Raw genomic sequence first — 26,052 nt, forward strand, 5'->3', positions numbered from 1 at the left:
ACTGTGAAAATTGCACTAAGTGTCCACTTTTAAAACAGCTATTTGTGAATAACTTGAAAAGTATACATGCAATTTTGATGATTTGAAGTTCCTAAAGTACTTACCTGCAATACCTTTCGAATGAGCTATTACATGTAGAATTTGAACCTGTGGTTCTTAAAATAAACTAAGAAAAGATATTTTCCTACATAAAAACCTATTGGCTGGATTTGTCTCTGAGTGTGTGTACCTCATTTATTGTCTATGTGTATGTACAACAAATGCTTAACACTACTCCTTGGATAAGCCTACTGCTCGACCACACTACCACAAAATAGAGCATTAGTATTATCTATTTTTACCACTATTTTACCTCTAAGGGGAACCCTTGGACTCTGTGCATGCTATTCCTTACTTTGAAATAGCACATACAGAGCCAACTTCCTACATTGGTGGCAGCGGTGGGATACAAGACTTTGCATTTGCTGGACTACTCAGCCAATACCTGATCACACGACAAATTCCAAAATTGTCATTAGAAATTGATTTTTGCAATTTGAAAAGTTTTCTAAATTCTTTAAAGTCCTGCTAGGGCCTTGTGTTAGTCCCTGTTAGCATTTCTTTTAGAGTTTAAAAGTTTGTTAAAAGTTTGAATTAGATTCTAGAACCAGTCTTAGTTTCTTAAAAAGTATTCCAACTTTTAGAAGTATAATGTCTAGCACAGATGTGAATGTGGTGGAACTCGACACCACACCTTACCTCCATCTACAGATGAGAGAGCTAAGGTCACTCTGTAAACTAAAGAAAATAGCAATGGGCCCCAAACCTACCAAAGTACAGCTCCAGGAGCTTTTGGCAGAGTTTGAAAAGGCCAACCCCTCTGAGGATGGCAACTCAGAGGATGAAGATAGTGACTTGGAGGGAAATTCCCCCCCTCCAGTCCTACTTAGGGAGAGCAGGGCTTCTCAAGCCCTGACTCCACAAATAATAGTCAGAGATGCTGGTTCCCTCACAGGAGGGACCAACAACTCTGAAATCACTGAGGATAACTCCAGTGAAGAGGACATCCAGTTAGCCAGGATGGCCAAAAGATTGGCTTTGGAAAGACAGATCCTAGCCATAGAGAGGGAAAGACAAGAGATGGGCCTAGGACCCATCAATGGTGGCAGCAACATAAATAGGGTCAGAGATTCTCCTGACATGTTGAAAATCCCCAAAGGGATTGTAACTAAATATGAAGATGGTGATGACATCACCAAATGGTTCACAGCTTTTGAGAGGGCTTGTGTAACCAGAAAAGTGAACAGATCTCACTGGGGTGCTCTCCTTTGGGAAATGTTCACAGGAAAGTGTAGGGATAGACTCCTCACACTCTCTGGACAAGATGCAGAATCTTATGACCTCATGAAGGGTACCCTGATTGAGGGCTTTGGATTCTCCACTGAGGAGTACAGGATTAGGTTCAGGGGGGCTCAAAAATCCTCGAGCCAGACCTGGGTTGACTTTGTTGACTACTCAGTGAAAACACTAGATGGTTGGATTCAAGGCAGTGGTGTAAGTAATTATGATGGGCTGTACAATTTATTTGTGAAAGAACACCTGTTAAGTAATTGTTTCAATGATAAACTGCATCAGCATCTGGTAGACCTAGGACCAATTTCTCCCCAAGAATTGGGAAAGAAGGCGGACCATTGGGTCAAGACTAGGGTGTCCAAGACTTCAACAGGGGGTGACCAAAAGAAAGGGGTCACAAAGACTCCCCAGCAGAAGGGTGATGAGACAACCAAAATTAAAAATAGTAAAGAGTCTTCTACAGGCCCCCAAAAACCTGCACAGGAGGGTGGGCCCAGAGCCTCTTCACAAAACAATGGGTACAAGGGTAAAAACTTTGATCCCAAAAAGGCCTGGTGTCATAGCTGTAAACAGCATGGACACCAAACTGGAGACAAGGCCTGTCCCAAGAAAGGTTCCACTCCAAACTCCCATCCAGGTAACACTGGTATGGCTAGTCTCCAAGTGGGATCAACAGTGTGCCCAGAGCAAATCAGGGTCCACACTGAAGCTACTCTAGTTTCTGAGGGTGGGGTGGATTTAGCCACACTAGCTGTCTGGCCGCCTAACATGCAAAAATACAGACAGCAACTCTTAATTAATGGGACTAGAATAGAGGGCCTAAGGGATACAGGTGCCAGTGTCACCATGGTGACAGAGAAACTGGTTTCCCCTGGCCAATACCTGACTGGAAAAACTTACACAGTCACCAACGCTGACAATCAGAGAAAAGTACATCCCATGGCAATGGTTACTTTAGAATGGGGAGGGGTCAATGGCCTGAAACAGGTGGTGGTCTCCTCAAATATCCCAGTGGACTGTCTGCTTGGAAATGACCTGGAGTCCTCAGCATGGGCTGAGGTAGAACTAAAAACCCATGCAGCAATGCTGGGTATCCCTGAACTGGTGTGTGTGAAAACAAGAGCACAGTGCAAGGCACAGGGTGAACAAGTAGAGCTGGAGTCTGGAAGAATGGCCCAGCCTACCAAGAGAAAAGGAAAGTCAGTTGGGAAACCAACTGCAACACAGCAAAAGAAAGGGAACCTCTCTTCTCAGGAAGAAGTTCTGCCCTCTGAGGGAACTGAGCCTTTGGAGCTTGAACCTTATCAGGTTGAGCTCTTGGGCCCAGGGGGACCCTCAAGGGAAGAGCTGTGTAAGGGACAAGAAACCTGTCCCTCTCTTGAAGGCCTTAGGCAGCAAGCTGCTGAAGAGTCCAAAGGCAAGAAAAATGGAACACATAGGGTCTATTGGGAAGATGGGCTCCTGTACACTGAGGCCAGAGACCCCAAACCTGGTGCCACTAGGAGAGTGGTAGTGCCTCAGCTGTTCAGAGAGTTCATCCTAACATTGGCCCATGACATTCCCCTTGCTGGACATTTGGGACAAACCAAGACGTGGGAGAGGTTAGTCAACCACTTCTACTGGCCCAATATGTCCAACATGGTTAAGGAGTTTTGCCTCTCCTGCCCCACCTGTCAAGCCAGTGGTAAGACAGGTGGGCATCCCAAGGCCCCCCTCATTCCACTTCCAGTGGTGGGGGTGCCCTTTGAAAGAGTGGGTGTGGACATAGTTGGTCCACTGGAACCTCCCACAGCCTCAGGAAATATGTATATCCTGGTAGTAGTGGATCATGCTACCAGGTATCCTGAAGCTATTCCCCTTAGGTCGACTACTGCCCCTGCAGTAGCCAAGGCCCTCATTGGTATCTTTACCAGAGTGGGTTTCCCTAAGGAGGTGGTGTCTGACAGAGGTACCAACTTCATGTCAGCATACCTAAAGCACATGTGGAATGAGTGTGGAGTGACTTATAAGTTCACTACACCATACCATCCACAAACTAATGGCTTAGTTGAGAGATTCAACAAGACATTAAAGGGCATGATCATGGGGCTCCCAGAAAAACTCAAAAGGAGATGGGATGTCCTCTTGCCATGTCTGCTTTTCGCTTACAGAGAGGTGCCACAGAAGGGAGTAGGATTCTCACCCTTTGAACTTCTGTTTGGTCATCCTGTAAGGGGACCACTTGCCCTTGTTAAAGAAGGCTGGGAGAGACCTCTCCATGAGCCTAAACAGGACATAGTGGACTATGTACTTGGCCTTCGCTCTAGAATGGCAGAGTACATGGAAAAGGCAACCAAAAACCTTGAGGCCAGCCAACAGCTCCAGAAGTTTTGGTATGACCAAAAGGCTGCACTGGTTGAGTTCCAACCAGGGCAGAAAGTCTGGGTTCTGGAGCCTGTGGCTCCCAGGGCACTCCAGGACAAATGGAGTGGCCCTTACCCAGTGCTAGAGAGGAAGAGTCAGGTCACCTACCTGGTGGACCTGGGCACAAGCAGGAGCCCCAAGAGGGTGATCCATGTAAACCGCCTTAAGCTCTTCCACGACAGGGCTGATGTCAATCTGTTGATGGTAACAGATGAGGATCAGGAGGCAGAGAGTGAACCTCTCCCTGATCTTCTGTCATCAGACCCAAAAGATGGCACAGTAGATGGAGTGATCTACTCAGACACCCTCTCTGGCCAACAGCAAGCTGATTGTAGGAGAGTCCTACAACAGTTTCCTGAGCTTTTCTCCCTAACCCCTGGTCAGACACACCTGTGTACACATGATGTGGACACAGGAGACAGCATGCCTGTCAAGAACAAAATCTTCAGACAGTCTGACCATGTTAAGGAAAGCATCAAGGTGGAAGTCCACAAGATGCTGGAATTGGGAGTGATTGAGCGCTCTGACAGCCCCTGGGCTAGCCCAGTGGTCTTAGTCCCCAAACCTCACACTAAAGATGGAAAGAAAGAGATGAGGTTTTGTGTGGACTACAGAGGGCTCAACTCTGTCACCAAGACAGATGCCCATCCAATTCCAAGAGCTGATGAGCTCATTGATAAATTAGGTGCTGCCAAATTTCTAAGTACCTTTGACTTGACAGCAGGGTACTGGCAAATAAAAATGGCACCTGGAGCAAAAGAAAAGACAGCATTCTCCACACCTGATGGGCATTATCAGTTTACTGTTATGCCCTTTGGTTTAAAGAATGCCCCTGCCACCTTCCAAAGGTTGGTGAATCAAGTCCTTGCTGGCTTGGAGTCCTTTAGCACAGCTTATCTTGATGATATTGCTGTCTTTAGCTCCACCTGGCAGGATCACCTGGTCCACCTGAGGAAGGTTTTGAAGGCTCTGCAATCTGCAGGCCTCTCTATCAAGGCATCCAAATGCCAGATAGGACAGGGAACTGTGGTTTACTTGGGACACCTTGTAGGTGGAGGCCAAGTTCAGCCACTCCAACCCAAGATCCAGACCATTCTGGACTGGGTAGCTCCAAAAACCCAGACTCAAGTCAGGGCATTCCTTGGCTTGACTGGGTACTACAGGAGGTTTGTGAAGGGATATGGATCCATTGTGACAGCCCTCACTGAGCTCACCTCCAAGAAAATGCCCAAGAAAGTGAACTGGACTGTGGACTGCCAACAGGCCTTTGACACCCTGAAACAAGCAATGTGCTCAGCACCAGTTCTCAAAGCTCCAGATTATTCTAAGCAGTTCATTGTGCAGACTGATGCCTCTGAACATGGGATAGGGGCAGTTTTGTCCCAAACAAATGATGATGGCCTTGACCAGCCTGTTGCTTTCATTAGCAGGAGGTTACTCCCCAGGGAGCAGCGTTGGAGTGCCATTGAGAGGGAGGCCTTTGCTGTGGTTTGGTCCCTGAAGAAGCTGAGACCATACCTCTTTGGGACTCACTTCCTAGTTCAAACTGACCACAGACCTCTCAAATGGCTGATGCAAATGAAAGGTGAAAATCCTAAACTGTTGAGGTGGTCCATCTCCCTACAGGGAATGGACTTTATAGTGGAACACAGACCTGGGACTGCCCATGCCAATGCAGATGGCCTTTCCAGGTTCTTCCACTTAGAAAATGAAGACTCTCTTGGGAAAGGTTAGTCTCATCCTCTTTCGTTTGGGGGGGGGTTGTGTAAGGAAATGCCTCCTTGGCATGGTTGCCCCCTGACTTTTTGCCTTTGCTGATGCTATGTTTACAATTGAAAGTGTGCTGAGGCCTGCTAACCAGGCCCCAGCACCAGTGTTCTTTCCCTAACCTGTACTTTTGTATCCACAATTGGCAGACCCTGGCATCCAGATAAGTCCCTTGTAACTGGTACTTCTAGTACCAAGGGCCCTGATGCCAAGGAAGGTCTCTAAGGGCTGCAGCATGTCTTATGCCACCCTGGAGACCTCTCACTCAGCACAGACACACTGCTTGCCAGCTGGTGTGTGCTAGTGAGGACAAAACGAGTAAGTCGACATGGCACTCCCCTCAGGGTGCCATGCCAGCCTCTCACTGCCTATGCAGTATAGGTAAGACACCCCTCTAGCAGGCCTTACAGCCCTAAGGCAGGGTGCACTATACCATAGGTGAGGGTACCAGTGCATGAGCATGGTACCCCTACAGTGTCTAAACAAAACCTTAGACATTGTAAGTGCAGGGTAGCCATAAGAGTATATGGTCTGGGAGTCTGTTTTACACGAACTCCACAGCACCATAATGGCTACACTGAAAACTGGGAAGTTTGGTATCAAACTTCTCAGCACAATAAATGCACACTGATGCCAGTGTACATTTTATTGTAAAATACACCACAGAGGGCACCTTAGAGGTGCCCCCTGAAACTTAACCAACTAGCTGTGTAGGCTGACTGGTTCCAGCAGCCTGCCACACTAGAGACATGTTGCTGGCCCCATGGGGAGAGTGCCTTTGTCACTCTGAGGCCAGTAACAAAGCCTGCACTGGGTGGAGATGCTAACACCTCCCCCAGGCAGGAGCTGTGACACCTGGCGGTGAGCCTCAAAGGCTCACCCCTTTGTCACAGCCCAGCAGGGCACTCCAGCTTAGTGGAGTTGCCCGCCCCCTCCGGCCACGGCCCCCACTTTTGGCGGCAAGGCTGGAGGGAACAAAGAAAGCAACAAGGAGGAGTCACTGGCCAGTCAGGACAGCCCCTAAGGTGTCCTGAGCTGAGGTGACTCTAACTTTTAGAAATCCTCCATCTTGCAGATGGAGGATTCCCCCAATAGGGTTAGGATTGTGACCCCCTCCCCTTGGGAGGAGGCACAAAGAGGGTGTACCCACCCTCAGGGCTAGTAGCCATTGGCTACTAACCCCCCAGACCTAAACACGCCCTTAAATTTAGTATTTAAGGGCTACCCTGAACCCTAGAAAATTAGATTCCTGCAACTACAAGAAGAAGGACTGCCTAGCTGAAAAACCCCTGCAGAGGAAGACCAGAAGACGACAACTGCCTTGGCTCCAGAAACTCACCGGCCTGTCTCCTGCCTTCCAAAGATCCTGCTCCAGCGACGCCTTCCAAAGGGACCAGCGACCTCGACATCCTCTGAGGACTGCCCCTGCTTCGAAAAGACAAGAAACTCCCGAGGACAGCGGACCTGCTCCAAGAAAAGCTGCAACTTTGTTTCCAGCAGCTTTAAAGAACCCTGCAAGCTCCCCGCAAAAGGCGTGAGACTTGCAACACTGCACCCGGCGACCCCGACTCGGCTGGTGGCGATCCAACACCTCAGGAGGGACCCCAGGACTACTCTAAGACCGTGAGTACAAAAACCTGTCCCCCCTGAGCCCCCACAGCGCCGCCTGCAGAGGGAATCCCGAGGCTTCCCCTGACCGCGACTCTTTGAATCCAAAGTCCCGACACCTGGGAGAGAGACCCTGCACCCGCAGCCCCCAGGACCTGAAGGACCGGACTTTCACTGGAGGAGTGACCCCCAGGAGTCCCTCTCCCTTGCCCAAGTGGAGGTTTCCCCGAGGAACCCCCCCCTTGCCTGCCTGCAGCGCTGAAGAGATCCCTAGATCTCCCATTGACTTCCATTACAAACCCGACGCTTGTTTCTACACTGCACCCGGCCGCCCCCGCGCTGCTGAGGGTGAAATTTCTGTGTGGGCTTGTGTCCCCCCCGGTGCCCTACAAAACCCCCCTGGTCTGCCCTCCGAAGACGCGGGTACTTACCTGCAAGCAGACCGGAACCGGGGCACCCCCTTCTCTCCATTCTAGCCTATGTGTTTTGGGCACCACTTTGAACTCTGCACCTGACCGGCCCTGAGCTGCTGGTGTGGTGACTTTGGGGTTGCTCTGAACCCCCAACGGTGGGCTACCTTGGACCAAGAACTGAACCCTGTAAGTGTCTTACTTACCTGGTAAAACTAACAAATACTTACCTCCCCTAGGAACTGTGAAAATTGCACTAAGTGTCCACTTTTAAAACAGCTATTTGTGAATAACTTGAAAAGTATACATGCAATTTTGATGATTTGAAGTTCCTAAAGTACTTACCTGCAATACCTTTCGAATGAGCTATTACATGTAGAATTTGAACCTGTGGTTCTTAAAATAAACTAAGAAAAGATATTTTCCTACATAAAAACCTATTGGCTGGATTTGTCTCTGAGTGTGTGTACCTCATTTATTGTCTATGTGTATGTACAACAAATGCTTAACACTACTCCTTGGATAAGCCTACTGCTCGACCACACTACCACAAAATAGAGCATTAGTATTATCTATTTTTACCACTATTTTACCTCTAAGGGGAACCCTTGGACTCTGTGCATGCTATTCCTTACTTTGAAATAGCACATACAGAGCCAACTTCCTACATAGTACATTAGTGCTCTTCTGATGTCTAATGTATGTAGTGCCCTTTCAGCTACCGAGTCTGGCTGTGGGAAGAACACTGGTAGTTCTACCGTTTGATTTAATTGGAACGGTGAAATAACCTTTGGTAGAAATTTAGGATTGGTTCTTAGGACTACCTTATTTTTGTGTATTTGGATAAAAGGTTCTTGTATTGTAAACGCCTGAATTTCACTTACTCTTCTTAGAGATGTGATGGCGATGAGAAATGCAACTTTCCAGGTCAGGAATTGTATTTCGCAAGAATGCATGGGTTCAAAAGGTGGACCCATGAGTCTTGTTAAGACGATGTTGAGGTTCCATGAAGGAACGGGTGGTGTCCTTGGTGGTATAATTCTTTTGAGGCCTTCCATAAACGCTTTAATGACATGCATCCTAAATAGTGAAGTTGAATGGGTAATCTGCAGGTATGCAGATATTGCTGCGAGGTGTATTTTAATGGAAGAGAAGGCCAGGTTCGATTTTTGTAAGTGTAGTAAGTAACCCACTACATCCTTTGGAGATGCGTGTAATGGTTGAATTTGATTATGATGGCAGTAGCAAACAAACCTTTTCCATTTGCTTGCATAGCAGTGTCTAGTGGATGGTCTTCTAGCTTGCTTTATGACTTCCATACATTCTTGGGTGAGGTTTAAGTGTCCGAATTCTAGGATTTCAAGAGCCAGATTGCTAGATTCAGCGATGCTGGGTTTGGATGCCTGATCTATTGTTTGTGTTGTGTTAACAGATCTGGCCTGTTGGGTAACTTGACGTGGGGTACTACTGATAGGTCTAGCAGTGTTGTGTACCAAGGTTGCCTTGCCCATGTTGGTGCTATCAGTATGAGTTTGAGTTTGTTTTGACTCAATTTGTTTACTAGATATGGAAGGAGAGGGAGAGGGGGAAAAGCGTACGCAAATATCCCTGACCAGTTCATCCATAGGGCATTGCCTTGAGACTGCCTGTGTGGGTATCTGGATGCGAAGTTTTGGCATTTTGCGTTCTCCTTTGTTGCAAATAAGTCTATTTGAGGTGTTCCCCAAAGTTTGAAGTAAGTGTTTAGAATTTGGGGGTGAATTTCCCATTCGTGGACCTGTTGGTGATCTCGAGAGAGATTGTCTGCAAGTTGATTCTGGATCCCTGGAATAAACTGTGCTATTAGGCGAATGTGGTTGTGAATTGCCCATTGCCATATTTTTTGTGCCAGGAGGCACAGCTGTGTCGAGTGTGTCCCCCCCGTTTGTTTAGATAATACATTGTTGTCATGTTGTCTGTTTTGACAAGAATGTACTTGTGGGTTATGATGGGTTGGAATGCTTTTAACGCTAGGAAAACTGCTACCAGTTCGAGGTGATTTATATGCAGCTTTGTTTGATGTACGTCGCATTGTCCTTGGATGCTGTGTTGATTGAGGTGTGCTCCCCATCCTGTCATGGAAGCATCTGTTATCATCACGTATTGTGGCACTGGGTCTTGGAAAGGCCGCCCTTGGTTTAAATTTATACTGTTCCACCATAGAAGCGAGATGTATGTTTGGCGGTCTATCAACACCAGATCTAGAAGGTGACCCTGTGCTTGTGACCATTGTGATGCTAGGCACTGTTGTAAGGTCCTCATGTGCAGTCTTGCGTTCGGGACAATGGCTATGCATGAGGACATCATGCCTAGGAGTTGTAATACCATCTTTGCCTGTATTTTTTGTGTTGGATACATGGTTTGTATAACTTTTAGGAAATTTTGAACCCTTTGTGGACTTGGAGTGGCTATTCCCCTTGTTGTGTCTATTGTTGCTCCTAGGTATTGCTGTACTTTGCACGGCAGAATGTGTGATTTTGCATAGTTGACGGAGAAACCGAGTTTGTAGAGGGTTTGTATGACCTGATCTGTGTGGTGTGAACACTTTGTCAGTGAGTTGGTCTTGATTAGCCAATCGTCTAGATACGAGAATACGTGTATTTGCTGCCTTCTGATGTGTGCAGCTACTACTGCTAGGCATTTTGTAAAGACTCTTGGTGCGGTTGTTATATCGAACGGCAATACTTTGAATTGGTAATGTATTCCTTTGAATACGAACCTTAGGTATTTCGTGTGCGAGGGATGTACCGGTATGTGGAAATACGCGTCTTTGAGATCTAAGGTTGTCATGTAGTCTTGTTGCTTTAGCAATGGTAACACTTCTTGTAGCGTGACCATGTGAAAGTGTTCTGATTTGATGTAGGTGTTTAGTGTTCTGAGATCTAGGATTGGTCTCAGTGTTTTGTCCTTTTTTGGTATTAGAAAGTACAGTGAGTAAACTCCTGTGTTTATTTGTGTACCTGGTACCAGTTCTATTGCGTTCTTTTGCAGTAATGCTTGAACTTCTATTTCCAGAAGGTCTGAATGCTGTTTTGATATATTCTGTGTTTTTGGTGGTATGTTTGGAGGGATTTTGAGAAATTCTATGCAATAACCATGTTGGATAATTGCTAAGACCCAAGTGTCTGTTGTTATTTCCTCCCAAGATTGGTAATACTGACTTATTCTTCCCCCCACTGGTGTTGTGTGGAGGGGATGAGTGACCTGTGAGTCACTGTTTGGTTGCAGGTGTTTTAGGGCTTTGAAATTTTCCCCTGTTTCTAGGGAATTGTCCTCCTCTGTACTGGCCCCGAAAGCCTCCCCTTTGGTACTGTCCCTGGTAGGTAGACGGTGTTGAATGTGAGGTACTGGCTTGTGTGGCCTGACCCCGAAACCCCCCTCTGAAGGTTGTTTTGCGGAAGGTGCCGAAAGTGCCTCTGCCCTGCGGGGAATAGAGTGTGCCCATGGCCTTGGCAGTGTCAGTGTCCTTTTTTAGCTTCTCAATTGCCGTGTCCACTTCAGGTCCGAACAATTGTTGCTCATTGAATGGCATATTGAGCACCGCTTGCTGTATCTCCGGTTTAAAGCCAGATGTTCGTAACCACGCGTGCCTTCTTATGGTTACTGCTGTGTTAATTGTTCTTGCAGCTGTGTCCGCTGCATCCATAGAGGAGCGTATTTGGTTATTGGAGATGTTTTGTCCCTCCTCAACCACCTGTTTCGCTCTTTTTTGTAAATCTTTGGGTAGATGCTCGATGAGGTGCTGCATCTCGTCCCAATGGGCTCTGTCATATCGCGCTAGGAGCGCTTGAGAGTTAGCGATGCGCCACTGGTTTGCAGCTTGTACTGCGACCCTTTTTCCGGCTGCATCGAACTTGCGGCTTTCTTTATCCGGAGGTGGTGCATCGCCTGATGTGTGAGAATTGGCTCTCTTGCGAGCTGCCCCTACTACAACTGAATCTGGTGGCAGTTGTGAGGTGATGAAAGCAGGGTCTGTGGGCGGTGCTTTATATTTCTTTTCCACCCTTGGTGTTATTGCTCTACTCTTGACAGGCTCTTTGAAGATTTGCTTTGCGTGCCTTAGCATTCCTGGGAGCCTAGGCAGGCTCTGGTAGGTGCTATGGGTGGAGGAGAGGGTGTTGAAGGAAGTCATCCTCGACAGGTTCCGAGTGTAGCGACACGTTATGGAACTCTGCTGCCCTCGCTACCACCTGTGAATACGCTGTGCTGTCCTCTGGTGGTGAGGGCTTGGTAGGATACGCCTCCGGACTGTTGTCTGACACTGGGGCGTCGTATAGGTCCCAAGCGTCCTGGTCATCCTGGCTCATGGTGGTGTGAGCCGGTGAGTGTGACGGAGTCTGTGCCGGTGATATGTGAGTTACAGGTGGAGGAGAGGGTGGCGGAGTTACCTTCTTCACCACTTTTGTTTGTGGTGCTTGTTCATGTGTTTGGAACTCAAGTCTCCTTTTTCTCCTAATAGGGGGAAGGGTGCTGATCTTCCCTGTTCCACTCGGTATGAAGATCCGCTTTTGAGTGTGGTCTACTTCAGTGGACTGTAACTCTTCCTCGAATCTATGTTTGCGCAATTGAGAGGACAGTGATTGCTCCTCTGAATAGGAGCTGGTAGTTGGCTCGGTTGCCGGTCGTTTCGGCACCGAAACTATGTCCTTACTCGTTTTCGGCTCCGAGGCGACTTCCTCTTTTTTGGAGTCGAAACTTCTCGGCGTCGATCCTCCTCGGTGCCGCTGTCTCTGCGTCGAGCAGCTTCGGCTCCGCTGTCTCGGCGTCGATCTTTGTCGGCAGCACTTTCTCGGTCCCGAGATTGCTGCGTGCCTGTGTCTCGACCCGAGTCGGACGATCTCGGCACTAGTTCGGCCTTTTTCGGTGCCGATGGGCGGTCACCGACTTTATGGGTTGAGCCATGGCCTGTTGGCAGTGGCGTCCCCTGGGCCTTGTCTGTTTTCTTGTGTGCTGGCTTCAACGTCTTACTCACTGTTTCGTGGACGTCGAATTCCTCCGATTCATGGATAGAGAAAGCTTCCTCTTCTTCTCCTTGTTCCTCGAACTCTCGGTGTCCTGTCGGCGTGGACGCCATCTGTAATCTTCTGGCTCGCCGGTCACGGAGCGTTTTTCGGGATCGAAACGCACGACAGGCCTCACAAGTTTCTTCCTTGTGCTCGGGCGACAGGCACAGGTTACAGACCAAATGTTGGTCTGTATATGGGTATTTGTTGTGGCATTTTGGACAGAATCGGAACGGGGTCCGTTCCATCAGCCTCGATGTTACACGCGGTCGGGCCGACCAGGCCCCGACGGGGGATCGAAATTACCCCGAAGGGCTACCGGAGCTCTTCACGATTCGGTGTCGATTCTATCTAACCCGATCCCGAACGCAACAATACCGACGTAATTTTCCGAATTTTTAACTATCTTTCCGTTCCGAAACCCGGAGCGAAAAGGAACACGTCCGAACCCGATGTCGGAAAGAAAACAATCGAAGATGGAGTCAACGCCCATGCGCAATGGAAGCAAAAGAGGAGGAGTCCCTCGGTCTCGTGACTCGAAAGACTTCTTCGAAGAAAAACAACTTGTAACACTCCGACCCAACACCAGATGGCGGGCTATGCACAACATGTGTATCTGCAGCTACACATGCCATCGAACATATATTTTTCTATACAAAAATCTATTGGCCTGGAATTGTCTCTGAGTGTGTGTTCCTCATTTATTGCCTGTGTCTGTACAACAAATGCTTAACACTACTCCTCTGATAAGCCTACTGCTCGACCACACTACCACAAAATAGAGCATTAGAATTATCTTTTTGCCACTATCTTACCTCTAAGGGGACCCCTTGGACTCTGTGCATACTATTCCTTACTTTGAAATAGTGCATACAGAGCCAACTTCCTACAGCAACTTTATATTATTTAAGACTTTTATGATTAGTTTTGCTCTCAAAGTCAATAATTGTCTGAAATAAAAAAAAAACTCAATAAATCCACCTCGAGTAATTAAGGTCAAAATAAACAAAGAGATTTAGATTCTTAAAGACCCATCATAATGTTTACCATTACTGAAAATCAGCACAGAGAAAAGGTCTACTCCATTTCTAGAACATTACCTGCAAATGCGGGTTGATCAAAGGCAGGGCGTTCAGGTTTTCGATCATATCCAGACCTCTGAAAGCCATCGCGTCGCGACAATGAAGGTTCTTTGATCTCTCTAAAAGGTGCCGGTCTAGAGGATGGTGTTACCCTAAAACGGAAGCAAGGAGTGAGCCACTGAACCAATTTCTTAAGTTTGCACCCAAGATGTGAACATTTGAATTTAACTTTTCATACAACCTTGGCAGTATGCACATTCAACCTCTCTAACAACCGCAAAAATTATTTCTGCCATGCAAGATAACTCAGTGATGCATAATAAATAACACAAGTAACGTAGCATAGTGGGAAAACAAAATAGTAAGTACCACCAAAAAGATGGATTTATTATAAACATGCAGTACAAAAAGATGGATTTATTATAAACATGCAGTACACTATCACCTACTGTTGGACTCAGAATATCACCACTCTCTTTTCTTCATTTCTATCAGGTGTGCTAATTATTTTTCAATATCAAACCACACAGCCAGCCAACCAACCAACTTTTTCAAAATGGATGTAAATTCTGTTTTTATATATCAGAGTTCTTCTTCCGTGCCCTGGGGAGGTGGGCCACATGTGAATCTGCTTTACAGAAAGCTGCAAAAATGATAAAGGTAAGTGAAGTTTAACTGCTTCACATGTTCTGAATAAATTGCAAAGTAACATAGTATTCTTTCAATGCGGTGGCTGACAAAAAGCCGTGGAAAGTGAGTCAGACTTTATAACAATCTTACCAGCATATGGTTCCTTCCCAGCTTCTATTTTCTTCTTACAAGTGTAATTTGAACATACGGAGATAAAGCAGCACTACAAATGTCAGCTATAAATGGCTTCCAAAATAACCCATTCAGTTCATGTTCTGGCAAAAGAACGGTGCATCTTGTAGAAAGCTGGCTCTGTATATACTATACCAAAGTAAGGAAGTTTGCACAGTCTAGGGCAGGGCTTGAAAAATTAATTGGCAAGTTTTATTTTATGAGGTTGAGCTATTTTTAGATTCCACTAAACCCTTCTGGCGAGTGGACAAATAAGAGGTGTTGTGTTCACTCAAACTGAATTAGCAATTAAGATACCTTTAAATCTTATTCTTGTCACATATGCTCTGTGTTCAGAGGCAAAGGACAAAAGTCAGTGTAGGAAGGTGGTCCTGTATATACTATCTCAAAGTGAGATAGTGTGCACAGAGTCCAGGGGTTCCCCTAAGAGGTTGCTACTGGCAATAAGATAATAGTAATGCTCTATTTGTGGTAGTGTGGTACAGCAGATAGGCTTATCACAGGATAGTGTTAAGCATTTTTTGTACACACACAGGCAATAAATGAGGAACACACACTCAAAGACTTACTCCAGGCCAATAGGTTTTTATATTGAAAAATATTCTGTTCTTAATTTATTTTAGAACCACGAGATTCAAATATCAATTAAGCACAATTGTAAGGTACTTGGCATAGATAAATATGGAACTTTGAATTTAAACAGTAATTGTAAGGAAATGCCTCCTTGGCATGGTTACCCCCTGGCTTTTTACCTTTGCTGATGCTAAGTTATGATTTGAAAGTGTGCTGGGACCCTGCTAACCAGGCCCCAGCACCAGTGTACTTTCCCTTAACTGTACCTTTGTCTCCACAATTGGCACAACCCTGGCACTCCAGTAAATCCCCTGTAACAGGTACCCCTGGTACCAAGGACCCTGATGCCAGGTAAGGTCTCGAAGGGCTGCAGCATGTCTTATGCCACCCTGGGGACCCCTCACTCAGCACATGAACACTGCCTCACAGCTTGTGTGTGCTTGTGGGGAGAAAATAACTAAGTCGACATGGCACTCCCCTCAGTGCCATGCCAACCTCACACTGCCTGTGGCACAGGTAAGTCACCCCTCTAGCAGGCCTTACAGCCCTAAAGCAGGGTGCACTATACCACAGGTGAGGGCATATGTGCGTGAGCACTATGCCCCTACAGTGTCTAAGCAAAACCTTTGACATTGTAAGTGCAGGGTAGCCATAAGAGTATATGGTCTGGGAGTCTGTCATTACGAACTCCACAGCACCATAATGGCTACTCTGAATACTGGGAAGTTTGATATCAAACTTCTCAGCACAATAAATGCACACTAATGCCAGTGTGCAATTTATTGTAACATACATCCAGAGGGCACCTTAGAGGTGCTCCTGAATACCAACCGGACTTCCAGTGTAGGCTGACTAGTTTCTGCCGCCCTGCCATACACCAGACATGTTGCTGGCCACATGGGGAGAGTGCCTTTGTCACTCTGTGGCCAGTAACAAAGCCTGTACTGGGTGGAAGTGCTTCTCACCCCCTCCTGCAGGAACTATGCAGGAAGTTGGCTCTGTATGCACTATTTCAAAGTGAGGAATAGTATGCACAGAGTCCAAGGGTTCCCCTTAGAGGTAAGATAGTGGCAAAACGAGATAATACTAATTCTCTATTTTGTGGTAGTGTGGTCAAGCAGTAGGCTTATCAAAGGAGTAGTGTTAAGCATTTGTTGTACATACGCAAGCAATAAATGAGGAACACACACAGAGACAATTCCAAGCCAATAGGTTTTTGTATAGAAAAATATATTTTCTTAGTTTATTTTAAGAACCACAGGTTCAAATTCTACATGTAATATCTCATTTGAAAGGTATTGCAGGCAAGTACTTTAGGAACTTTGAATAATCACAATAGCATATATACTTTTTACATAAAACACATTTAGCTGTTTTAAAAGTGGACACTTAGTGCAATTTTCACAGTTCCTGGGGGAGGTAAAGTAATGTTAGTTCTTGCAGGTAAGTAAACCACCTACGGGGTTCAGATTGGGGTCCAAAGTAGCCCACCGTTGGGGGTTCAGAGCAACCCCAAAGTCACCACACCAGCAGCTCAGGGCCGGTCAGGTGCAGAGTTCAAAGTGGTGCCCAAAACACATAGGCTTCAATGTAGAAGGGGGTGCCCCGGTTCCGGTCTGCCAGCAGGTAAGTACCCGCGTCTTCGGAGGGCAGACCAGGGGGGTTTTGTAGGGCACCGGGGGGGACACAAGTCCACACAAAAAGTACACCCTCAGCAGCACGGGGTCGGCCGGGTGCAGTGTGCAAACAAGCGTCTGGTTTGTAATAGATTTCAATGAGAGACCAAGGGGTCTCTTCAGCGGTGCAGGCAGGCAAGGGGGGGGGCTCCTCAGGGTAGCCACCACCGGGGCAAGGGAGAGGGCCTCTTGGGGGTCACTCCTGCACTGGAGTTCCGATCCTTCAGGTCCTGGGGGCTGCGGGTGCAGGGTCTATTCCAGGCGTCGGGATAACAGAGTCAGGCAGTCGCGGTCAGGGGGAGCCTCGGGATTCCCTCTGCAGGCGTCGCTGTAGGGGTTCAGGGGGGACAACTTTGGTTACTCACAGTCTTGGAGTCGCCGGGGGGTCCTCCCTGTAGCGTTGTTTCTTCACCAGTCGAGTCTGGGTCGCCGGGTGCAGTGTTGCAAGTCTCACGCTTCTTGCGGGGATTGCAGGGGTCTTTAAATCTGCTCCTCTGGAAACAAAGTTGCAGTCTTTGTTGAACAGAGCCGCTGTTCTCGGGAGTTTCTTGGTCTTTTGGAAGCAGGGCAGTCCTCTGAGGATTCAGAGGTCGCTGGTCCTGGGGAAAGCGTCGCTGGAGCAGTTTTCTTCTGAAGGAGGGAGACAGGCCGGTAGGGCTGGGGCCAAAGCAGTTGGTGTCTTCTTCTCTGCAGGGTTTTTCAGCTCAGCAGTCCTTTTCTTCTTAGGTTGCAGGAATCTGATTTCCTAGGTTCTGGGGAGCCCCTAAATACTGAATTTAGGGGTGTGTTTAGGTCTGGGAGGGCAGTAGCCAATGGCTACTGTCCTTTAGGGTGGGTACACCCTCTTTGTGCCTCCTCCCTGAGGGGAGGGGGGGGGGCACATCCCTATTCCTATTGGGGGAATCCTCCTTCTACAAGATGGAGGATTTCTAAAAGTCAGTCACCTCAGCTCAGGACACCCTAGGGGCTGTCCTGACTGGCCAGTGACTCCTCATTGTTTTTCTCATTATCTCTCCAGGACTTGCCGCCAAAAGTGGGGGCTGTGTCCAGGGGGCGGGCATCTCCACTAGCTGGAGTGCCCTGGGGCATTGTAACACGAAGCCTGAGCCTTTGAGGCTCACTGCTAGGTGTTACAGTTCCTGCAGGGGGGAGGTGTGAAGCATCTCCACCCAGAGCAGGCTTTTGTTTCTGTCCTCAGTAAGCACAAAGGCTCTCACCGCATGGGGTCAAACTCGTCTCTCAGCAGCAGGCTGGCAGAGACCAGTCAGTCCTGCACTGAACAATTGGGTAAAATACAGAGGGTATCTCTAAGATGCCCTCTGTGTGCATTTTTAAATAAATCCAACACTGGCATCAGTGTGGGTTTATTATTCTGAGACGTTTGATACTAAACTTCCCAGTATTCAGTGTAGCCATTATGGAGCTGTGGAGTTTGTTTCTGACAGACTCCCAGACCATATACTCTTATGGCTACCCTGCACTTACAATGTCTTTCTGGTGTCCCTCACCGTTAAAAGTACTGTTGAAGTACCTGAGTGTGAATCTCCCGTTAGTGTATCTATTGCCCTGCTTAGCAGGTCCGCTAGCTGATTCTGTATTCCTGGGATGTATTATGCTAGTAAGTAAATATGATTGTGAATCGCTCATTTCCAAATTGATTGGGCTAGAAGGGACAGTTGAGATGAATGTGTTCCCTCTACATGGTTGTCATATGACTTGTTTTTATCAAGACAGGTTTGTGCTTGAGAATGGGTTGAAATGCTTTTACGGCAAGGAACACAGCTAACAATTCTAAATGGTTTATGTGATAAGTTAACTGTTTTGACTTCCATTCCCCTTGTATGGTAAGGTTGTTCAGAGGAGCTCCCCAACCTATCAATGATGTATCCGTTATTGCGGTTTGAGGCACAGGGTCCTGAAATGATCTCCCCTTCATTAAATTGCTGTGATTCCAACACTGAAAGGACTTGTGCGCCTGGCGGTCTAACACTAGATCTTGCAATTGACCCTGTGCCTGAGACCATTGTTGTGAGATGCACTGTTGAAGTGTTCTCATATTTAATCTTCCATGCAGTACTATTGCTATACAGGATGCCATCATTCCCAATAATTTAATGATAAAACTTACCGTGTAATGTTGGTTTGACTGCATTTGTGGTATGAGGTTTTGAAAAGCTTGTATCCTTTGTGTATTTGGATGGGCTATTGAGAATTGCACCTAGGTAAGGTTGCACCTCTGCTAGTTGATGAGATTTTTGGTAATTGACAGTGAACCCTAATGTGTGAAGGCTTTTTGTGTATTGAGTGTGTTAACATTGTATAATAGTGCTTGATTTTATTAGCCAATCGTCTAGATAAGGAAAGACATGTAGGTGTTGTCTTCTTAGGTAAGCTGTTACTACTGCTAGACATTTTGAGAATACTCTTGGAGCTGTTATGCCAAATGGCAGAACTATGAATTGGTAACGCTTTCCCGCTATCACAAACCTTAGGTATTTCTGGTGAGGTGGATGCATGGGTATATGAAAATACGCATCTTTGAGATCGAATGCAGTTATGTAATCTTGTTTTTGTAGTAGTGGAATGACAGCCTGCAGAGTTACCATGTGAAAGTGTTCTGACAGGATATATAAATTCAGTGGTCTGTGATCTAGAATGGGTCTGAGAGTGCCATCCTTTTTGGGGATAAGGAAGTATTGTGAGTTAACCCCTGTTCCGTGTTCAGATTTTGGAACTAATTCTATTGCCTCTTTAAGTAGTACCGATTTTACTTCTTGTTGTAACAGAGCATTGTGTTCTGGGGACAGCCTGTGGTAACGAGGAATGCTTGGAGGGGTAGAAATCAATTCTAGGCAATAACCATTGCGGATAATTGAAAGTACCCATTGGTCTGTGGTGATAGCTTGCCATTGGGAGTGGAATTGCTGTAGTCTGCCCCCCACAAGAGAAGAGTGGGGTTGTGGTATGCTTAGGAAGTCACTGTTTTGATGGAGTGATAACACTTTTTGAGGCCTGAAATTTTCCTCTGGCTCTGAAGTGTTGGCCTCTATAAGAGCCTCTAAATGCTCCTCTTTGAAATTGTTGTTGGCCTTCTTTAGGTTGTGAGGTAGAAGCATCTGTAGATTGGGGCTTGAAGCCTCCTCTAAATTGTTGTTTACAAAAGGAGCCTCTATAAGGTGTTGCATATAGGGCTCCAATTGCTTTTCAAGAGTATGAATCTTTCCTTAGTTTCTCGATTGTTGTGTCAACCACTGGACCAAGTAGGTGTTTATTATCGAATGGCATACTTAGTACTGCTTGTTTTATTTCTGGCTTGAACCCAGAAGATCTTAACCCCTTAGCTGCCAGGCCTTTCCCCCACAGGTGCCAAGACTTTTTTTGCTATGCAGGCAGGCAAGGGGGGGGGGGGGGGGGGGGGCGGGCTCCTCGGGGTAGCCACCACCTGGGCAAGGGAGAGGGCCACCTGGGGGTCGCTCCTGCACTGGAGGTCGGATGCTTCAGGTCCTGGGGGCTGCGGGTGCAGAGTCTTTACCAGGCATCGGGTCTTTGAAGCAGGCAGTCGCAGTTAGGGGGAGCCTCCGGATTCCCTCTGCAGGCGTCGCTGTGGGGGCTCAGGGGGGTCAACTCTGGCTACTCACGGTCTCGTAGTCGCCGGGGAGTCCTCCCTGTGGTGGGTGTTCTCCACAAGTCGAGCCGGTGGCGTCGGGTGCAGAGTGCAAAGTCTCATGCTTCCGGCGGGAAACGTGTGTTGTTTCAAAGTTGCTTCTTTGTTGCAGAGTTGCAGTCTTTGGGGAACAGAGCCGCTGTCCTCGGGAGTTCTTGGTCCTTCTAGATGCAGGGTAGTCCTCTGAGGCTTCAGAGGTTGCTGCACCCTGGGAACGCGTCGCTGGAGCAGTGTCTTTAGAAGTGGGGAGACAGGCCAGTAGAGCTGGGGCCAAAGCAGTTGGTGTCTCCGTCTTCTCTGCAGGTTTTTCAGTTCAGCAGTCTTCTTCTTAGGTTGCAGGAATCTATCTTGCTGTGTTCTGGGAGCCCCTAAATATTCAATTTAGGGGTGTGTTTAGGTCTGGGGGGTTAGTAGCCAATGGCTACTAGCCCCGAGGGTGGCTACACCCTCTTTGTGCCTCCTCCCTGAGGGGACGGGGGCACATTCCTATCCCTATTGGGGGAATCCTCCATCCGCAAGATGGAGGATTTCTAAAAGTCAGAGTCACCTCAGGACACCTTAGGGGCAGTCCTGACTGGCCAGTGACGACTCCTTGTTTTTCTCATTATCTCCTCTGGCCTTGCCGCCAAAAGCGGGGCCGTGGCCGGAGGGGGCAAGCAACTCCACTAGCTGGAGTGCCCTGGGGTGCTGTAACAAAGGGGGTGAGCCTTTGAGGCTCACCGCCAGGTGTTACAGTTCCTGCAGGGGGAGGTGAGAAGCACCTCCACCCAGTACAGGCTTTGTTACTAGCCACAGAGTGACAAAGGCACTCTCCCCATGTGGCCAGCAACATGTCTGTTGTGTGGCAGGCTGCTAAAACCAGTCAGCCTACACGGGTATTCGGTTAAGGTTTCAGGGGGCACCTCTAAGGTGCCCTCTGGGGTGTATGTTACAATAAAATGTACACTGGCATCAGTGTGCATTTATTGTGCTGAGAAGTTTGATACCAAACTTCCCAGTTTTCAGTGTAGCCATTATGGTGCTGTGGGGTTCGTGCATGACAGACTCCCAGACCATATACTCTTATGGCTACCCTGCACTTACAATGTCTAAGGTTTTGCTTAGACACTGTAGGGGCATAGTGCTCATGCACTTGTGCCCTTACCTATGGTATAGTGCACCCTGCCTTAGGGCTGTAAGGCCTGCTAGAGGGGTGAATTATCTATACCTATAGGCAGTGTGAGGTTGGCATGGCACCCTGAGGGGAGTGCCATGTCGACTTAGTCATTTTCTCCCCACCAGCACACACAAGCTGGCAAGCAGTGTGTCTGTGCTGAGTGAGGGGTCCCCAGGGTGGCATAAGACTTGCTGCAGCCCTTAGAGACCAGAGGTACCAGTTACAAGGGACTTACCTGGATGCCAGGGTGTGCCAATTGTGGGAACAAAGGTAGAGGTTAGGGAAAGAACACTGGTGCTGGGGCCTGGTTAGCAGGCCTCAGCAAACTTTCAAATCATAACTTGGCATCAGCAAAGGCAAAAAGTCAGGGGGTAACTATCCCAAGGAGGGATTTCCTTACATTAGGGCTTTGTGGCAACTACCGGCGTTGAAGAGGCGTGGGCGAAGGATTTGGTGGGCTACGGTGTCGAAGCCTGCGGAAAGTTCAAGAAGGATGAGGGCAACGGTTTCACCTTTGTCAAGCCTGGTCCTGATGTCGTCGGTGCAGGCTGTCTCGCTGCTGTGGTTTTTGCGGAATCCAGACTGGAAGACATCGAGTAGGCTGTTGTCCTTCAGGAAGCGGGAGAGTTGGTTGTTGACCATCTTTTCTATGACAATTTTAACAAGGGGAAGAAAGATATAGCAAACAGCGCTCACAGTCTATCACCAAATAATCATAATGAATCCTAAAGAGTACAAGGTGCTCCTGACAGGAGGATCTTCCTCCTTCCTCCAATGATTTCACAAGAAACCAAGCATCAACATACTGGTGTCCGGGCACTCATGAATAGAATTCAGTCCTCCATATGTGTCAAGACTTGATCCACCATCAATTATGACTCTGGCCGGGATGTTAAAGAAATGTTCTGTTTAATCTTGGAATGAAAAGTTCATTTGAAACCAGTATCTACAAATCTTCTCTATGACCTTCGCGGGGAAGGAGGGGAAGGAGAGTAGGGAGATAGGTCGGTAGTTTTTTTAGGTCTTCAGGGTCGGCATTAGGTTTTTGAGCAAGGCGTTGACTTAAGCGTGTTTCCAGCTTTCCAGAAAAATGGCGTCTCGAAGGAGCTGTTGATGGTCCAGAGCTGGGGAGCGATGATTTGGCTGGCCTTATTGAAGACGTAGTGTAGGAAGTTGGCTCTGTAAATACTATTTCATGGTAAAACCCCCCTGGTCTGCCCCCCGAGGACGCGGGTACTTACCTGCTGGCAGACTGGAACCGGAGCACCCCTGTTCTCCATAGGCACCTGTGTGTTTTGGGCACCTCTTTGACCTCTGCACCTGACCGGCCCTGAGCTGCTGGTGTGGTAACTTTGGGGTTGCCTTGAACCCCCAACGGTGGGCTGCCTATGCCCCAGAACTGAGACTTGTGTCTTCCTTACCTCATAATCTAACCTTGAATTACCTCCCCCAGGAACTGTTGATTTTTGCACATTGTCCACTTTTGAAATAGCTTATTGCCATTTTAACAAAGATTGTATATGATATTGCTTTTATTCAAAGTTCTATACTTACCTGTGTGAAGTACCTTATGTACTTACCTCAAATCTTGGATCTTGTGGTTTTAAAATAAATTAAGAAATGAAAATGTCACTTACCCAGTGTACATCTGTTCGTGGCATCAGTCGCAGTAGATTCGCATGTTTTGCAATAGCTCGCCATCTGGTGTTGGGCCGGAGTGTTACAAGTTGTTTTTCTTCGAAGAAGTCTTTCGAGTCACGGGACCGAGTGACTCCTCCTTTTGTCTCCATTGCGCATGGGCGTCGACTCCATCTTCGATTGTTTTTCCCCGCAGAGGGTGAGGTAGGAGTTGAATTGTAGTAACAGTGCCCATGCAATGGAGTGACTAAGTATGCACCTATTTAAGGTTGAGATGATACATATACAAATAGTTGAAGGTAACTTCCAAACTGCTACAGGCTCCCGGGGAGGCGGGTGGGCACATGCGAATCTACTGCGACTGATGCCACGAACAGATGTACACTGGGTAAGTGACATTTTCAGTTCGATGGCATCTGTCGCTGTAGATACGCATGTTTTGCATAGACTAGTAAGCAGTTATCTCCCCAAAAGCGGTGGATCAGCCTGTAGGAGTGGAAGTAGTCTGAAATAATGTTCTTAATACGGCTTGACCTACTGTGGCTTGTTGTGCGGATAACACGTCTACACAGTAGTGCTTGGTGAATGTGTGAGGCGTAGACCATGTGGCTGCCTTACATATTTCTTGCATTGGGATGTTTCCTAGAAAGGCCATGGTAGCACCTTTCTTTCTGGTTGAGTGTGCCCTTGGTGTAATGGGCAGCTGTCGTTTAGCTTTAAGGTAGCAGATTTGGATGCATTTAACTATCCATCTGGCTATACCTTGTTTTGATATTGGGTTTCCTGCATGAGGTTTTTGAAATGCAATAAATAGTTGTTTAGTCTTTCTGATGTTCTTTGTTCTGTCAATGTAATACATCAATGCTCTTTTAACATCTAATGTATGTAGTGCCCTTTCAGCTACGGTATCTGGCTGTGGAAAGAACACTGGAAGTTCCACTGTTTGATTTAGATGGAACGGTGAAATAACCTTTGGCAAAAATTTTGGATTGGTCCTTAGGACGACCTTATTCTTGTGTAGTTGTATAAAAGGTTCCTGTATTGTAAACGCCTGAATCTCGCTTACTCTACTTAGGGAAGTAATGGCGATGAAAAATGCCACCTTCCATGTTAGGAACTGTATTTCGCAGGAGTGCATGGGTTCAAAAGGTGGACCCATAAGTCTAGTTAGGACAACATTTAGGTTCCATGAAGGAACAGGTGGTGTTCTTGGTGGTATAATTCTCCTAAGGCCCTCCATGAATGCTTTAATGACTGGTATCTTATATAGGGAAGTTGAATAGGTAGTCTGCAGGTATGCAGATATTGCTGCAAGGTGTGTTTTAATGGAAGAGAAAGCCAGGTTAGATTTTTGTAAGTGAAGCAAGTAACCCACTACATGTTCTGGAGTTGTGTGTAATGGTTGTATTTGATTAATATGGCAGTAGCAAACAAACCTCTTCCATTTACTTGCATAGCAGTGCCTGGTGGATGGCCTTCTGGCTTGTTTTATGACTTCCATACATTCTTGAGTAAGTTGTAAGTGCCCGAATTCTAGGATTTCAGGAGCCAGATTGCTAGATTCAGCGATGCTGGATCTGGGTGTCTGATCTTTTGGTTGTGTTGTGTCAACAGATCTGGCCTGTTGGGCAATTTGATGCAGGGTACTACTGATAGGTCTAGCAGCGTTGTGTACCAAGGTTGTCTTGCCCAAGTTGGTGCTATTAATATGAGTTTGAGTTTGTTTTGACTGAGTTTGTTTACCAGGTAAGGAAGGAGAGGGAGAGGAGGAAAAGCGTAAGCAAATATCCCTGACCAGTTCATCCATAGGGCATTGCCTTGGGACTGTTTGTGTGGGTATCTGGATGCGAAGTTTTGGCATTTTGCGTTCTCCTTTGTCGCAAACAAGTCTATCTGAGGTGTTCCCCAGAGTTTGAAATAAGTGTTCAGAATTTGGGGGTGAATTTCCCATTCGTGGACCTGTTGGTGATCTCGAGAGAGATTGTCTGCGAGTTGATTTTGGATCCCTGGTAGAAATTGTGCTATTAGGCGAATTTGGTTGTGAATTGCCCAACGCCAAATCTTTTGTGCTAGCAGGCTTAACTGCGTGGAGTGCGTCCCCCCTTGCTTGTTTAGATAATACATTGTTGTCATGTTGTCTGTTTTGACGAGAATGTATTTGTGAACTATTATTGGTTGGAAAGCTTTTAGTGCTTGAAAAACTGCTAGGAGTTCTAGGTGATTTATATGCAGTTTTGTTTGATGTACGTTCCATTGTCCTTGTATGCTGTGTTGATCGAGGTGTGCTCCCCACCCTGTCATGGAAGCATCTGTTGTAATTACGTATTGTGGCACTGGGTCTTGGAAAGGCCGCCCTTTGTTTAAATTTATGTTGTTCCACCACAGAAGCGAGAGGTAAGTTTGGCGGTCTATTAACACCAGATCTAGAAGATGACCCTGTGCTTGAGACCACTGTGATGCTAGGCACTGTTGTAAGGGCCTCATGTGCAGTCTTGCGTTTGGGACAATGGCTATGCATGAAGACATCATGCCTAGGAGTTGTAGTACCATCTTTGCTTGTATCCTTTGTGTTGGATACATGCGTTGTATGATGGTGTTGAAATTTTGAATTCTTTGTGGACTTGGAGTGGCTACTCCTTTTGATGTGTCTATTATGGCTCCTAGGTATTGTTGTACCTTGCGCGGCAGAATTTTGGATTTTGTGAAGTTGACGGTGAACCCTAGTTTGAAGAGGGTTTGTATGATATGATTTGTGTGATTTGAGCACTCTATTAACGAATGGGCCTTGATTAGCCAGTCGTCTAGATATGGGAACACATGTATTTGCTGCCTTCTTATGTGTGCAGCGACTAACGCTAGACATTTGGTAAAGACTCTTG

The 26,052-nt window shown here is 47.0% G+C and overlaps 1 protein-coding gene across 3 annotated transcripts in view; it reads right to left on the reverse strand.

Moving 5' to 3' along the window:
* YLPM1 (YLP motif containing 1) overlaps nucleotides 1–26,052 on the reverse strand; it is an 865,271-nt gene that overhangs the window by 483,360 nt on the left and 355,859 nt on the right. For all 3 annotated transcript variants that reach the window (XM_069208481.1, XM_069208482.1, XM_069208480.1), the window contains one exon: nucleotides 13,663–13,796. In XM_069208481.1, the coding sequence (XP_069064582.1) occupies nucleotides 13,663–13,796 (134 nt within the window). The remainder of the gene's footprint in view (nucleotides 1–13,662; nucleotides 13,797–26,052) is intronic.

Source organism: Pleurodeles waltl, chromosome 9 (genome assembly GCF_031143425.1).
Source record: "Pleurodeles waltl isolate 20211129_DDA chromosome 9, aPleWal1.hap1.20221129, whole genome shotgun sequence".
Taxonomy (NCBI): Eukaryota; Metazoa; Chordata; class Amphibia; order Caudata; family Salamandridae; genus Pleurodeles; species Pleurodeles waltl.